The 16,476-nt window shown below is 52.2% G+C and overlaps 1 protein-coding gene across 1 annotated transcript in view; it reads right to left on the bottom strand.

Annotated features, from left to right (window-relative positions):
* LOC128827335 (IgGFc-binding protein-like) overlaps positions 1 to 16,476 on the bottom strand; it is a 39,706-nt gene that overhangs the window by 5,384 nt on the left and 17,846 nt on the right. Inside the window, exons 10-18 of the mRNA XM_054011194.1 lie at positions 15,395 to 15,594; positions 12,224 to 12,365; positions 11,402 to 11,733; positions 9,454 to 10,024; positions 8,238 to 8,833; positions 6,085 to 6,649; positions 5,202 to 5,797; positions 3,279 to 3,849; positions 1,713 to 1,912 (exon numbers count right to left, since the gene is read on the bottom strand). Coding sequence (XP_053867169.1) covers positions 1,713 to 1,912; positions 3,279 to 3,849; positions 5,202 to 5,797; positions 6,085 to 6,649; positions 8,238 to 8,833; positions 9,454 to 10,024; positions 11,402 to 11,733; positions 12,224 to 12,365; positions 15,395 to 15,594 — 3,773 coding nt within the window. The remainder of the gene's footprint in view (positions 1 to 1,712; positions 1,913 to 3,278; positions 3,850 to 5,201; positions 5,798 to 6,084; positions 6,650 to 8,237; positions 8,834 to 9,453; positions 10,025 to 11,401; positions 11,734 to 12,223; positions 12,366 to 15,394; positions 15,595 to 16,476) is intronic.

Raw genomic sequence — 16,476 nt, 5'->3', positions numbered from 1 at the left:
CATGCCCCAGAATTCACAAAAAACCTGGTCCAATTGGCAGCCCATGGGATGGATCCAGCCTACAGGATTATTCCATCCAGCCCACAACCACACGTTCTACAACAAAACAGTGTTCTAATCTCTGCACAATGTAGGGTGACCAGATGTCCCGATTTTATAGGGACAGTCCTGATTTTTGTGTCTTTTTCTTATATAGGCTCCTATTACCCCCCAGCCCCTGTCCCGATTTTTCACACTTGCTGTCTGGTCACCATCCATGCGAGGTCACTCCACATGGAGGAGGCACTTCTGTGGAACATCACTAAAAAGGTTGGACAACCAACAGCGTGGAAGCGTAAAATTGAATCACCCATGATAGGACAGAGCCAGTGGCAGGAATTCTTCATCGGGATGGAAAGTTTAGTGCAAAATTTGTTCATTTAAAAAGTTGTTGCATGCCTCACTCATCACAAGCCACTGGTCTCAAGATTTCCTTTAATTTTATTAACAAAAACAATCACAACTGTTTGAGACCTCTCTGGCTTTAAGATTAAGCTAGATAAGTTTATGGAGGGAATGGTTTGATGGGATAATGTGATTATAGTCAATTAATCAACAACGTGCCATCGCTAGTAAATAGTATCAATGGTCAATGAGGGTCTGGCTGGAGAATCTTGCCTGCATGCTCGGGGTTCTACTGATCGCCATATTTGGGGTCGGGAAGGAATTTTCCTCCAGGGTAGATTGGCAGAGGCCCTGGAGGTTTTTCGCCTTCCTCCACAGCATGGGGCGGGGGTCGCTAGCTGGAGGATTCTCTGTGACTGAAGTCTTTAAATCACAGGATTTGGGGACTTCAACAGCTGAGTCAAGGGAAAGGGGGTGGGTCAGCTTTTGTGGCCTGCATCATGCGGGAAGTCAGACTAGATGATCATAATGGTCCCTTCTGACCTTAAAGTCTATGAGTCTATGAGAATGCTCAACACGGAAACAAAACTTTCCCATATTTTTAGTTCAAATCAACTTGGTTTCAAAAATTTCCTTTAATTTTATTTTAAAAGAGAAAACCAAACTGAAAAATCAAAATGTTCCATTTAGAAAATGGTGAAACGAAACACTTGGATTTTTTCTGAATTTTTTGTAAGTTTGTTTTTGGCTGAAACAATTCAGCTAAACCAACACTAATTCGCAAAACAATTTGATGTCACTGAATCTGCATTTTTCTCCAGTGGGGGGCAAAAGGTCTTGGGCAAAAATTCACCCAGCTCTAGTTGCAAGACCACCACTGCTCCACAGATTTCCAGATGCAAAGGACAAAATTCAGCCAGGTCGTGTGGATTGCAACCCTCTGATGTTGAAAGAAGCTGTCAATTCATTAGTTCAGAGCTAGAAATAGCCAGATGCAATTAGTTCTATAGTAGGAATTTCAGAGTTCTGTGTGCATTTCCCAGTTCCTGCCCCTAGCAGCCATTAGTCCCTGGCTGGCAGCTGCAAGGAACCAGCTTTGAAGGTCTGTACAAGCCAAGCAGTGACTCGTGGGCGGAGCTTATTCTGTGGGTGGAGCTTAGGGAAGTACTGTGCCCTCTTCTGTTTTTCCAGTTAAACCCCTTGTGTCCTCAACTCAGCTCCTCTCCCTCTTCCTCCCGCTTCAGTCCTGTGCTAACCCTGCAGGTCAGCAGGTAGCAACGGCAGCAGCCAGCCTGAGAAACTTCACACCCTGATAACCTAGCACCCACCTTGATGTAGCGTCCGTCGCGCACACAGCCGCACCTATCCATGGCCACGCACCCCTCCCCATCGGCCGCGTAGCCCACGTCGCACTGGCAGCCTTCAAAGCACTTCCTGGTGCATTGGGCAGGGGTGGACAAGCCAGCACAGGTGAAATCACAGGATCTAGTGCACAGCTCGTAGTGGCTGTTGGCTGGGCAAGCCAGGGCTGGAGAGAGAAACAGATGTGAGAGAGAGGAATAAAACAGAGTAAATGCCCAAGCAACATTGCAGCGAACCCATGTGTTTTAGATCCATCACATGCACCCACACATAGGGGAGTGGGTCTGGTACAGCAAAGCCAGGTGAATAAGGGTATGTCTACGCTACAGACTTAAGCCGACCCATGTAATTACTGCCATGGCTGATGTCCACACTACCCTCCTTCTGTCAGTAATGCGCGTCCTCACCAGGAGCACTTCCACCGGCTGAAGAGGGCCAGTGAGGGGGGCTGAGCGCCAAGGGTGTCGGCTCCCTGCAGCTCCCCGCTGGGAGCCCATCTGCCCTTCTAGCTCCCGGCTCCCAACTGGGTGCAGGGGCCAGCCGCCTGGGCTTCTTGGCTCCCTGCTGGGATTAGGGAGACAGCCACTCGGGCTTCTCGCCTCCCTGAGCAGGGAGCTGGGCAGGCACAGCCTGGCTCAGAGCAGGGAGCCAGGGGCAGCTAACTGCCCAGCTTTCTGCATGGAGCCGTTTAAACTGAAGACAGCCAACAGCCGTGGTAAGGAGCACAGTGTCTACACAGACACTGCCTTGCCCTAACTACACTGACAAAAGCCCGCCGCCGCTAATGGAGGTGGAGTTATGATGTCAGTGTATTAAGGCACTTACACCTGTGGGACAAGGCTGTAGTGTGTACACTGACCTAGCGAGGTCGCCTATGCTGCTACAGCTGGTACAAACAGGCAACTTGTGGTTATCTGTCAGCACTTTAGCTTATAACAGCACTCTTGACATCTTGAGACAGATGGTCACAAGACACCTTTTGGTTAGTTGCTTGTATCAAATCTTTAGGCCTTGAACCTTAGCTAGTTTGGCGATGCTACTGTTACAGGATCCTGTAGGCTTTTCCATTACTGCCTTCAGCCACACCTACAACTTACTTAGCGTCTGCCCATATACCTATAGCAACATGGGTCAATAGCAGTGCAGATGTTCCCACCAAGGCTCTGAGACCCACCCCCCGAATCCTATTCACAGCCTGAGCTCTGGTTTTTTGGCTGGGTCAGTTGGTTGGTTGTGTTGCCATGGAAATGCACCTTTTAAGACACCAGTGTTCTGGGTTCAATTCCCAGCTCCACCAGGGACTCCTTGGCCTGAGCAAGTCAAGTTATTTTTGTTTGGGTTTTTAAAGACCAAGTTGCTGATAATAAGCAGGTTTTTGGGGGGATGGGGCAGTGGGAGGGTGGAGAGAGGGTTGGGATCAGGAGATCTGAGGTCCCAGGGAGTGGGGATGATGGGGGCGGGGGCAGACAGAGGAGGGAAAAGGTCAGGGAAGTTATCTCAGCCCAGGGCTGTAGGTTGCTCTATAAACTTACGGCAGAAGGAGGCCGTTCTCCAGGCTCTGATCTTGGCCCCAGCTGCCTGGCACGCGGCCACGTAGGACTGGAGGCTCTGGCACAGGGTCTCTCCCGCTCCATTGGTGGCACACATGTCGTAGAGACAATGGTTGAAGTACTCAGCAGGGCTGACCAGCAAGTGACAGTCTCTGAAGGGACCTGCGGCGGCTCTGATCAGTCCACAGGAGCTCTCGACCTGGTATGGCGCCGTCTTCGCTGCATCACAGACGAGGCATCTTTCCCCACAGCCATCGGTGCACGTGGCACCATCAACGGGCACCTTCCAGGAGGCCCCAAACTCATCTGCGTTCCGGGTGCTCTTCCCACTGGGCAGCAGGAAGTCGTCGTTCTTGTCGCCATTGAAGTTGCTGCACAAGCCGCACACATGTCCCTTGTAGGAGCTGGGGACAGACACCAAGGCGTAGTAGGAAGCATCGTAAAGGACTTTGAGGCCAAAATCGGTCTGGACAACGACATTCTTCCCCTCCTGGTTCACATGGATTCTCCCGTTGTCTAGGGCCAGCGGCAGAGCATAGAGCTCCCTGTTCACCTGTGCCAAGGAAAGGGACGTTCACCCATCACTGCATTAGATTCCGGAAAGACTGACCTGAGCTTTGTCATGTAGCTTCCATAGGCTGATTTACTGGGGCTTCCTGGGACTCTCCTCTAGCTAGTCCTCCAGGACACACACCTGGGTGAGACAAATCACCAAGGCCTCTCTCATTGCTGTCAATTTCTTTATTTATCTCGTCTTAGCTTAATGCAGGATCTTGATTTAAATGCAGTTGGTAGAGGTTGGGTGGATTTTGGGGAGAGGCTGCCCTAATGTTCGTGAAGACGTAACCCATACTACCACCATTTTTGGTCCCACTCTTGGGGCTAGACTACATCTAGACTCGGCGTAGAAGACCACCAGCATTTCTGAGTTAGTAGAACTGCTCTGAAAATGGGCTTTTTCCCACCCCGGCCCCAAAGAAAATTTCAACTTTTTTCAGCAAAACACCAAATTATTTCTGACATGGTGCCGCAGGGGAGTTTGTTATACAGTTGGGGAAAATGAGACACATAAAGGGGAAGGGACCGGCCCACGCTCAACCAGCAGAGCAGCTGGGAATAGAGCCCAGGTGCCCTTGCTCTATTCTAGGTCCTTATCTGGCCTGCATTAATTTGGTATCTGAGCAGCACTTTAGCATATTTATTGGGACAATCTGCCTGGGAAGCAAGGCAGTGCCATTATCCCCATTGTACAACTGGGGAAACTGAGGCACAGATGGACAAAGAATCTGTCTTCATTGCACAGCTAACCCGAGTGATTGGTACTCGATTCTGAGCTTAGCCGAGCCTGGGTGTGTCCCTCCCCACTGCACAGCCCTCCCCACATTCCCAGGCCCTTGCCCTCACCAGGCTCGCCCTTGTCTGCCTGGGGATGTAGCTTGAGTGATGAGACACTCTGGGATCCTTTCCCAGTCAACTGCGAGAGAACTTGCCTGTCCTTAGGCAGGGATTGTGGGAAGGCACTGGAGGACCATCCACACTTGAATGACTGAGCCTGCGTCAGCTTCCAGCCCACGCTGAAATTCTAACCCACCAGGAGCTAGATCAGCTAGCCAGGGTTTAAAGCCCCAGCTCAGAGGTTTTTCCATGTGGACTGTAGAAAGGTCTGGGCTAACACACAGGTTACATGTATAGGGACTTGCTCAAGGTCACACAGCAAGCCTCTGACGGAGCAGGGACTGGCACCCAAATCTCCAAGCACCCTCACCACGGGGGCTATCCCTCTCTTCCACTCCAGCCACTAAGCTATGCTACCTCTGGACGTCAGGGCACCCAGGTCAGGCTGAGGAACAACCAGCAAACGTGGAGTTGGCCAGCAACGGGGCTCAAAGCACACAGGGACCTTACCACGACTGTCCATTTCCTCCCCCTCTCCACAGTGATGGTGTAGCCTTGGACAGAGACTACCAGCGACCTCATCCGAGCCACGCGACCATCGCCAGAGCTCTCCTTCTCCACCACCAAAGAGAAGTTCGCCAGTCGGGGGACACTGCTGCAGAGCTCGGCTAAGGTGTAAGTGCAGGAGCCCTGGAAGTCAAAGGCCCGTCCATCGAAGGTCAGGTAGTGGGAATCGCCAGACACTACACATTTGCCGCAGTCCATGGGGTGGCAGCCTAGGATTCCATTCTCCACCCTGCACTGCTCATTGGCTCCGCAGGAGGCCTCCTGGCACTCGACGACCCCGTTGTCTTTGCATCGGCACCACTTCTGGCAGGAGGCGCTGGCATAGAACTCCTCTTCCTTCCTGTAGTACCTGCCCTGGTGCACACAGCCGCACTGCGCGACGGGGACACACCGGTCTCCGCTCAGGAGGAACCCGGCGTCGCAGAAACACCCTTCGGTACAGGGGGCATCGCAGCTGTCCGGCGCCGAGAGCCCGTGGCAGGTAGCAGGGCAGCCGCTCCCACAGAGCTCGTAGTGGGAGTTACGGGGGCAGGTGGGGCCTGCAGGAGAAGATCAGAGGGAACGTGCAGGTGTGGGTGAGATAAAAGGCCCATTAAGGTACAGTGGACAGAACTGGGGTGGGTGTGAAACTGGGAGTCAGGACTCCTGGGTTCTATCCCTGGCCCGGCTGCATGAGCCTCAGGCCAATCTCCATTAGATAACAATAAGCCACAAATGTGAGTGGCATGTGGGTGAGAAATTCTGAGACACACCCACCGCGTCCCCAGCAGCAGGGCTGGTGCGCCTGCGCCCGTCCCTAAAGCAGAGTCCCAAAGGCAACACTCACTGCAAAATGAGGCCATTCTCCAAGGCCCTATCTGGATGCCCCCAGCCTGGCAGGCTGTCGTGTAGGCACCGATCGCGTCGCACAGAGCCGAGTGATGCCCCTTGTACTGGCAGGTGTCGGAGAGACAATCATTGAGGAAGGGGGCTGGGTCGATGGCCCCATGGCACTGTCTGAATGGCCCGTCCCCTCTGGTGATGACCCCGCAGTACTGGTCTCCCTTGTAGGGTTGTCTCTGAGCCTCACTGCAGACTAGGCAGTCCCCGGTGCAGCTGTCCGAGCACCCTGGGACCTCCCTCACCTTCCAGCTCTCTGCGAACTGGACAGCATTGGCAGCCCGGCTCCCATCCCTCATGATCAGATCTTGGCCGGGGCTCTGGTTGCCGTTGCCACACAGACCGCAGAGGGCATTGGTGTAGGTGTTGGGCATGGTGACCCTGACCAGGCCGCTCCCGTCGAAGGTCACCCTCAGGTCGAAAGCAGTCTTGATGAGGACTTGGGCTCCGCTGACGTAGGCCTGGAGCGTCTCCTCGTGGTAGAAAGGCAGGTCCACAAAGACTCCATCCACCTGGAACAGACATGGCAGAGCCTGGGCTTAATTTTGAATGAACATCGCAAGGAGGGGGCAGGGGACAGGGACCCAGGACTCCAGAGTTCTATCCTGTGATGAAGTTGAGGATTTTTGTCGTGTTTCACATGACTAGTGTGTGTGTGTGCCTCAGTTTCTCTGTGTTGCCTGTTTAACAAGGTGGTGGGAGAGGGTTTGTTGTTGCAGAGGACCAGGGGAGACCTCGCAGCCGGAACCCCCAGACAATGGCCTGGAGATGGGGAACCCTAACAACTGGTGACCTTGTGACTAAGTGGCCCATCCCAGCTTGGCAGTCAGCTGGTTCTGGCCAGTGGGAGGACAAAGGACTGAGGAGAGAGGACCCCGGTGACCCGACCAGCCAGAGGGGAACAAAGGACGGAAGAGAGAGGGACCCAGCGACCTGTCTACCTGGGACAGAGGACAAAGGACAGGGGAGGAACTGTTGGGGGAGGGGATATAGGATGCCTAGCTGGAAGGAGGGGGCTGCTGGACTGGAGAGAGAGGGAGCAGGCAGAGCCCACCTGGATGCAGGGGAGATTTAGATGTTCTGTGCTGAGGGAGGCCAGGCCTGAGGGCCCTGAGAGTTTCCTGTGCTGGGTTCAGATGCTCAATAAACCCTCCTGTGTTACTCTGGCTGAGAGTCGCTCCAGTCTAGAGAACAGGGTGGCATTGTTCCCTCTGAGTATGGAGGCCCTGGGGGTCCAGAGCGAGTGGACTCCCTGAAGAGGCCCACGGCGAGAGACGTGCTGAGGGCTCAGGGAGGTGCGGTTCCAGGAGGAGGAGGGGCCTACAGCTTGACCCCCAAGAAGGGCTGTCGCACTGAAGGAGGTTGCCCCCAGGTATCGTATGGAGCTGAGAGAGAGCACGAGTCCTGTGAGTCCATGACACATCCACAGCTCTGGGTGGGAGTGGTGTCTAGTTGTTAGGGCTGGGAGCCAGGACTCCTGGGCTCTATTCCCAGCTCTTCCACTGACTGTCTATGTAATTTTGGGCAAGTCTTTGTCCTGCTGTATGCCTCAGTTTCCCTGTTAATTAAACAGGAATGATACGTATTCTTTCTGCAGAGCCTGGAGACCTGTGCCTGAAAATCACCAAGGAACGGCTGAGTAGAATCCATGACCGTTGTAACAGTAATCTCCTCCCCGTTCCCTGCACCACAGCTCTGCGCTGGGCAGCTGGGCTGAGCACTGACATCGAGGGGAGAGCGCCCCCTACTGAGCCCCCACCCCCATTATGTAGTGTGGATCATACACACAACATGGCACTGAAATTTTCCAACATACCAGCTACCTGCTTAACTATGGGCTCCTTGGTTTACACAGACATCAGAGCTCACATCCTCTGTGGATTTCCACCAGCTGGGATCTGGCCCCATTGACCCCAATAGAGCTATGGCTGATTGACCCCCGCTGGGATCTGGTTCTATTGACTCCAATGGAGCTATGGCCGATAGACCCCAGCTGGGATCCGGCCCCATTGACTCCACTTCAGTGATGGCCCATTCCCACCCACTGGGGATCTGGCCCCAAGAGCCCCGCTCTTCAGAGGGCCATGGTTGCGTCCCTACCTGGATCCTGCGAGGGTGCTGCTGGCTGACAGCGATGGTTCTGCCGTACACCTCCACGGTCACCACCTTGGCAAAGGACAAGGCCCTGCTGCCACGGTTGTTCCAGATTGTGATGTTGAACGGGGTGAGCGTGGGGTCCTTGGAGCAGAGCCCAGCCAGCTGGTAGATGCACGTGCCCTGGAAGTCATATCTTCGCCCAGTGAAGGTGGTGTAGTGGTGGTCCCCGGAGGCCGTGCACGTGGAGTAGCTGATTGCGTGGCAGCCACGGACCCCATTGATCACGGCGCATCTCTCGCTGGCCTTGCAGCTGGTCTCCTGGCAAACCACCATGCCCAAGCTGGGGTCACACCTGCACCGAGAGCGGCAGTTCTCATCGGCCCAGAACTCCTCACTAGGTTTGTAGTATCGGCCGTTGTAGTCGCATCCGCAGCTCCCCACAGGGACACACTGGCCAGCACTGAGGATGTAACCATTGTCACACTGGCAGGTCTCCACGCAGGGCTCCCGGCAGGAGGAGGGGGCAGTTCGGTCAGAGCAGCTGGCAGGGCAGGCGTTCCCACAGGCCTCATAGTGGCTGTTCTCAGGGCAGGGCAGGGCTGGGATCAGAGTTGGGCGAGAATTAACAACAGCCAAACTGATCAAACAGCTATCCTGATGCATAAGACCGTGGTCCAGCCAATTCTGTATCCCACTTCCCTTTGAGGATGCTACACACTCAAGTATCACACCTGCAGCAGCTAGCTGCAGACTGGAGTAAAATCCCTTCCTGACCCTGCAGTCAGTCATACCCTGAAACCTGAGAGCTGATTGAAAAATGAGGGCTTTCCCCCCATGGAAAATGTCAATTTTGGGTGAAAATTTCAGCTGACAACAAAGAAAGAGAAATCTAAAAAGTTCTATTCAGAAATGCTGTCCTAGTGCCTCCTGGGGGCCATAGTTCAGGTGCCTCATTCTCCTCCATAAACCAAGCTTTGTGTTGGACTGCATCACTTTTGGAAAGGGGGAGCAGTGCATCATGGGAGTCGATAGCCCTGGTGCATCATGGGAGATGTAGAGCTGAGGATAGAACCCAGAAATCCAGACTCCCAGCCCACCCTGCTCTGACCCACTAGACCCCACTTCCCTCCCACAGATGGGATAGAACCCATGAGTCCTGGCGCCTAGCCCCCCCGCACCCTCCCCGCTCTAACCCTCTCCCCACTGGCCCCACACTCACTGCAGCCGGATTGCGTCCTCCAATCGCGGACCACGACCCCCTCCTTGCGGCAGCTGGCAGCATAGGCACCCAGCGCCTGGCATAGCATGCTCTTGGCACCCCCGTTGAGGCAGACATCGTAGATGCAGCTGTCGAAGAAGTTGTCCGGGCTGAGCTTGCGGTGGCATTCGCGGTAGGGGCCATCCACCTTGGCAATCAGCCCGCAGGCCTCGTCCCGGTGGTAGCGCTGCCGCTGCTCCTCCTCGCAGGTGGGGCATTTCCCCTGGCAGACATGCCAGCAGAATGGGTCGCGGTCCCTCACCTTCCAGCTGGCGGCCCACTCCACCACCGTGCTGAGCCGGGCACCGGCCGGCGTCGCCATGTCGTCTGCTGGGTCCTGGTTGTAATTCCCACACAATCCGCAGGTGGCGCCATAGTAGCTGCTGGGCAGGGTCACCTGCAGCAGCCAGTTCCAGTCGAAGGAGACCTCCAGGCCAAAGGCAGTCTGCAGCACGGCGCTCAGGCCGCTCTGGAAAAGCCGCAGCTTGCCGTCGGCCAGGGTCAGTGGCAGGCTGGTGACGACATCATTCAGCTGCAAAAGGTAAGGGTGGGGGCATTAGGGTCGCGGCCATCCACACCCGGGACAGGAAAGGGCATGCATGACAATGCAGCGGTGGGGCGCAGCACGTTAGGGTACGGGTACTCCGGAAGATGCTCTATACAATATAGGTTGGCGTTGTGTGTTGTGTTAGGAGTACACATGTATTGGAAGATGCCATACACAATACATGGTAGCCTTGTGTGCTGGGGGTATGGGTGCTACAGAGGATGCAATACACAGTAGAGTGGTAGTGTGGTGTGTTGGGGATGACAGTGTATTGGAAGACTGGGGAGGTCTAGGTTGGATATTAGGAAACACTATTTCACTAGAAGGGTGATGAAGCACTGGAATGGGTTACCTTGGGAGGTGGTGGGATCTCCATCCTTAAAGGTTTTTAAGGCCCAGCTTGACAAGGCCCTGGCTGGGATGATTTAGTTGGGGTTGGTCCTGCTTTGAGCAAGGGGTTGGACTAAATGACCTCCTGAGGTCTCTTCCAACCCTAATCTTCTGTGATTCTGTGCCATACACAATACAGTGGCAGCCTTGTGTGCTGGGGGTATGGGTGCTACGGAGGATGCAATACACGGTTCAGTGGTAGCGTTGTGTGTTGGGGGTGACAGTGTATTGGAAGATGCCATACACAATACAGTGGCGGCCTTGTGTGCTGGGGATACAGATGCTATGGAGGAGGCTATAAGCAATATATTAAGTGTTGTGCTGGAAGTACAGGTGTATTGGAAGATGCTATATAGCACACAGTGGCAGCATTGTGTGTTGTGTTGGGAGTACAGATGTTACAGAAGATGCTACACAATACAGTGGTGGTGTATTGTGTTGCAGGTACCAGTGCTACAGAAGATGCTATACACAATACAGCAGCAATGTTGTGGTGCTGTGTTGTGTTGAGGGTACCAGTCTATTGGAAGATACTATATTCAATACCATTGCAGTACTGGGTGTTGTGGTGTGTTGGGGGTACCAGTGCTACAGAAAATGCTATATAGAATATTGTGTCAGTGTTGTCTGTTGTGGTATATTGTGTTGTAGGTGCTATGGAAGATACTATACACAATACAGTGGCAGCACTGTGTGTTGTGTTGGGGGTACAGGTGTATAAGAATATGTTGTGTTGCTGTGAAGTGTGTTGTGGTGGCGTGATGCTATGTGTGCTGTCTGGTGCCACGGATGCACTGTGCAAAGGTGCGTTGTATTGCCATGAGGTTTTGTGTGTTGCAACTGTGCTATGCTGTGTTGTGTTGGTGTGAAGCATGTTGTGTTGCAGTTGTGCTATGCTGTGTTGTGTTGGTGTGAAGCGTGGTGTGTTGCCCTTGGGCTGGCTGGAAGCCCGACCCGACCCGGGAGACTCACTCGGACTTTGCCGACTTCTTTCTTGTAGATGGAGATGTTGTACCCATAGACGTAGATGTTGGTCAGGCGCACGTAGGAGACAACCTGGTTACCCCCTCTGTTATCGTTCTTCTCGTCGATGGTGAAGGGCTCCAGGGTGGGGTCGGTCCCGCAGTACTTGGCCAGGGTGTAGGTGCAGGTACCCTGGAAGTTGAAGTTCAGCCCGTCGAAGGTGTGATAGTGTGGGTCCCCCCAGCCCCAGCAGGTCGTCTTGTAGTCAGGGACACACGTTGCACGACCATTCTCGACCTTACATGTCTCCTTGGTCCGGCATCTCAGGGATTTGCAGGGGTCTGAAGGGAGAGAGCCCAGCCGGGGCAGGACAGAGGGGTAAGAGCTGGTTGGGGAGCTGGCATGGGGTACGCTCAGAGCCGCCCCCATCAGCCTAAGGAGGTGTCCAGCCAAAATGTTCAGCAGAACTTAGCTCAGTAGAACAAAGCAGTTAGGGCTAGACTTTAAATAACTGCAAGGCAGTAGCAGATCTGGGGAAAGAACCCAGGAGTCCTGGCCCCTAGCCTCCATTCCTGCTCTAACCCACTAGGCCCCATTCCCTGCCCAGAGCTGGGATACAACCCAGGAGTCCTGACTCCCAGCTCCCCACCCCAACCACTAGACCCAACTCCCCACCTAGAGCTGGGATAGACTCCAGGAGTCCTGACTCCCAGCCCTGCCCCCCGCTCTAACCCTTAGACCCCACTCTTAGCTGGTAGCATTGACAATCATCTATATACTCTGGTCCCGATAACCCCTCACAACATGTTTACATCAGCCACTGTCCTTTACCTTTGTTGATGCAGCCCATGACACCATCTTTGATCTCACAGGTTTCATCACTGGCACAGCTGTGGGACTCGCAGCTCAGCCCTCGGGCCGGGCTGCAGCTGCATCTTTGCTGACACTCGCTTGCCAGCACCGTCTCGTTGGGCTGTTTGGAAAAGGGGAAATAATCCCATGTCACAGAGCAGAAAAATCAAGTTTTCAGTTTCACTGGTGAGAACTTCTGTTGGAGATAAACCAAAGCTAAGGATAGAATCCTGGCTGTCAGCCCCCCTGCTCTAGCCACTAGACCCTGCTCTCCTCCCAGAGCTGGGGATAGAACACAGGAGTCCTGGCTCCTAGCCCCCTCCTCTAACTCACTCGACCCCCTTCCCCAAAGTTACCCCTTTTCTTTCCCAATTGTAAGAAACAACTCATGGTGTATTAAGCTAGAAAGAAGCAGAGATGTGGAGGCATGAAGTGAGGCCTGGATGATTAAGAAGGAACCATCCATTGCCTCCTTTAGACCCGGAGAATACATGGGTCACTCCCCTAAAATTGATGGCCAGAGAATTTAGGACATTCTGCTTCATCAACCTGTGGAACCCACTGCTGCAGGAGGTTAGAGAGAGGATCCTGCAGTGGGAGCTTGCTTAGATTTCTACTGGATCATCTCGTCTGATCTCCTGTAGAACACAGGCCAGGGAACTTCCCCCAGTTATTCCCGGGTTGAGCCCAATCACTCGTGTTTGGCTAAAGCATCTTCCACAAAGGCAACCAGACAGGGTTGGAAGACACCAAGGGACGGAGAATCCAGCACTTCCCTTGGGAGTTTGTCCCACTGGTTAATCACCCACGCTGCTAAACAACTGTGCCTTATTTCCAATTTGAATTTGTCTGGTGACAAAAAGAAGAAAGAGCAAGTTACAGGAGGTTCCGGTCTCTTTCAGGGAACAAGCCAATCAGGGAGATGACCCCAGCACTGTGGGATAGTGTTGACCAATATATGTGGGGCTAACATTTAAAAAATCACATTAATGATATGTATTATTCCCACCACGCACATTAATATGTGGGGGTCAGGATGGATAATCAGCTAAACATGAGCCGTGGCCAAAAGAGCTAATGTGATCCTGAGATGCATAAACAGAGGAGACTCAAGTAGGATCAGAGATTATTTTGACCTCTATATCTGGCCCTAGTGCGACTGATGATGGAATCCTGTGTCCAGTTTTGGTGACTGCAGGTCAAGAAGGATGTTGATAAATTGGAGAGGAGACAGAGAGCAGCCAGGAGAATGATGAAAACATTAGAAAACACGGCTTCTAGTGATAGACTCAAGGAGCTCAGTTTCTTTGATCCCAGTCTATAAGTATCTACCCAGGGAACAACTAGTTAATAATGGGCTCTTTGCTCTAGCAGAAAAAAATCTTACATGATCCAATGGCTGGAACTTGAAGCTAGACAAATTCCGACGGGAATGAAGGCATCCATTTTTAATGGTGAGAGCAATTAACCACTGAAACTATTTCCCACGGGTGAGGTCCATGACTGACAATCTTTAAATTACGACTGGATGTTTTTTTCTAACAGATCTGCTCTAGGAATGGTCTGGGGGCAGCTCTCTGGACAGTGGTCCTTTCTGGCCTTGGAATATACAAATCGATTAATCGATGACTATGCATTAAGCAGACAAAGCACTATAACATTATATTGTGTGCGTATTTCTGGCAGTTTCAGGGCCCGAACTGGCCTACATCTTCCTATAAACCGGTTTACTTGTGCTAAGTATCACATAATGCCCTGCATTGACTTTGGCTGAAGCTGATAGAAAAACTGTCAGGATTAAGATAGGGGTGTTACCCTGGTACAAGCCGAAGAGATGCCTTCACACCCATGTGTCAGAACACAGGGATAAGAGGTACACCACGGTACCCAAAAAACAAGATACAAAGATGATTGGTTACATCTAGCCTCCGGATGATGCTTTTTATCTGTAAACAGGATGGGCGTAAAAAGGAGCAGTAACTTTGGACACATACCTTCTTTCTAGGGGGAATTCAACAATGTGGCATGCGACAACTTCCCAGAAATTTCTATTGTATTGAACTCTTTTTTCCTGTACTAGTTTTTAGGCTTGGCAGGATTAGATTTGTACCGGCAAATGTCAACAAACATTGTTTTCACCATACACACAAACCAAGGACAAAAATATTTCCATCCATAATAGTCGAAATTCGTAGCTAGGCAAAGTAAGAAAAATGCTGCAACTTATCAGAGTTTGATTTAACGCTGTTCACTTTGTGTATTTTGATGTGAGGTTGACAATTTGTGTTTTAATGGTTATAAAGTTTAACTTTTTGAATCTCAGCAGCTACTGTCATTAATTAATTATAGTGTGACACCCCCCCCCATAATTTTGTGCAACTGTGAAAACTTAAATCCGTTAAAAAAATTAAAAATGCTTCAAATCCACAAATGTTGTGCAACTGTTCATTTTTTATATTTATTTAAAGTTTAAATGGTTAAAACCCACAGCTTTGCACAACTGTGAAATAAGCCAAAATAAAATGAATGTTTAAAACCCACAATTTTACAAATTGTGAAAATTTAAATTGATTAAAAACAAAAATTGCTTAAACATAAACATCGATATTATCGGTTGAAATTATAAAACCATAAAAACCAAATTCTGCCAAGCTGAACTGCAAGGGGGTGACAACACTCCTATAAAGGACGACGAGAAGACCTCCCACCACAGTTTACCCAGGAATTGAAGGAGATCATCAAATCCTTCCCCAAACAACTCCAAGAGAAACTCTACAAACTCATCCACTCTCCAATATCCTGGGACAGACACCGCTACACCCACACTGCATCAGCCTAGCTCTACTGCTATTCACTGTTATCGAGAAAGCTAACTGCGGTTGGTTATTTGATCTCTTGAGTATCTTTCACAACACATCAACGTGTGATCAAGGAGCTGACTACAGAATGTAGCGACAAGCGGCACATCAGGGTTCTTTGCTTGTCTCTAGAGCATGGCCAATGGTTTGGATGCCAAGCCCAGGGGACCAATGTTTTGATCCAGCATACGCGCCCCTGGACTGTAGATCTGCTTCATCCCAACTGAGGAGCTAGCCTTTCCCAGTTCGGAGGAACAGGATCAGATCCTCATCTACCAGCAGGGGGCAGTACCTTGTAGTATCTCCCCTCCTCGAAGCAGCCACAACTCTCCACAGTCACGCAGCCCTGGCCATTGAAGAAGAAGCCATCGTCGCACTGGCAGCCTTCGGCGCAGATCTCCAGGCACGGGGTGGAGTCGGTGATCCCGGCGCAGGTCGCAGTGCAGAGGTCGGCACACACCTCATAGTGGCTGTTGGCTGGGCAACTCAGAGCTAAAATAAAGAGAGAAATTATTGATTCACAGAGCCATAGATTTGCAGGAACCATCCTGAGCAACCAGTCTGCCCCAGCCCAGATCTGATGGTCGAGCTAGAGCACAGCTTTTAGAGGGAGATCTCCCTAGAAAGCCTCAGAGGCCTGGAAACTGCCCTGTCCTGGGGCAGCCATTCCCAGGGTCAGTTCTCCTCCCTGGGGAAAATCTGCCCTTTATTCCCAGTCTCGATTTCTCTGACTTCATCCCCCAACCCACCAACCGTCAACTCTCGCTCTGCTTCTGTCTATTGGGTTAACGAGCCCTCCGCTCCCCGAAATCTCCTCTCCAGGTAAGTGCTGATAGACCGGGACTAGCCTCTGAGCCTTCTCTGAGTTAAACACACTAGATCGAGCTCCTTCAGTCCCTGACTCTCGGGCAGGTTTTCCAGCCCTCAGATCATTCCCGTAACCCTTCTCTGACCCCTCCCCCATTTCGAACGTCCTGTCTGACGTGCGGCACCCCAGAGCTGGGCACAGTCTCCAAACGTGGACTCCCCAATGCTGTATCTCAAGGGGACCCCATCTCCCTGCTTCTCCTCACTATCCCCTGCTTCTCCAGACCAGGGTCATGCTCACCCTCTTGGCCACAGCTCATGGGCAGCTGCTTTCCAGGGTACAGCCCCTCCCCCACAATCTGCGAATCTGACCCACAGTCTGTATCCCTCTGTGCATAACTTTAGGACTAAGGAACATGTGGCTCAGATTATTCTGTGCACCAGCATGGATGGAAAGGGAGCAAAAGTGGGAGGGTGAGGAGAGACTGGGTGAGAAGAAACAGATAAGCTGTGAGATGCCCAGACCTGATGCTCCCCAGATCAAGGGGGGGTGAGCGGGACAGCCCC

Source organism: Malaclemys terrapin, chromosome 21, assembly GCF_027887155.1.
Source record: "Malaclemys terrapin pileata isolate rMalTer1 chromosome 21, rMalTer1.hap1, whole genome shotgun sequence".
NCBI classification, from domain to species: Eukaryota; Metazoa; Chordata; order Testudines; family Emydidae; genus Malaclemys; species Malaclemys terrapin.
The sequence above is the reverse complement of the archived record's forward strand: the minus strand, read 5'-3'. Positions and strand labels throughout refer to the sequence as shown.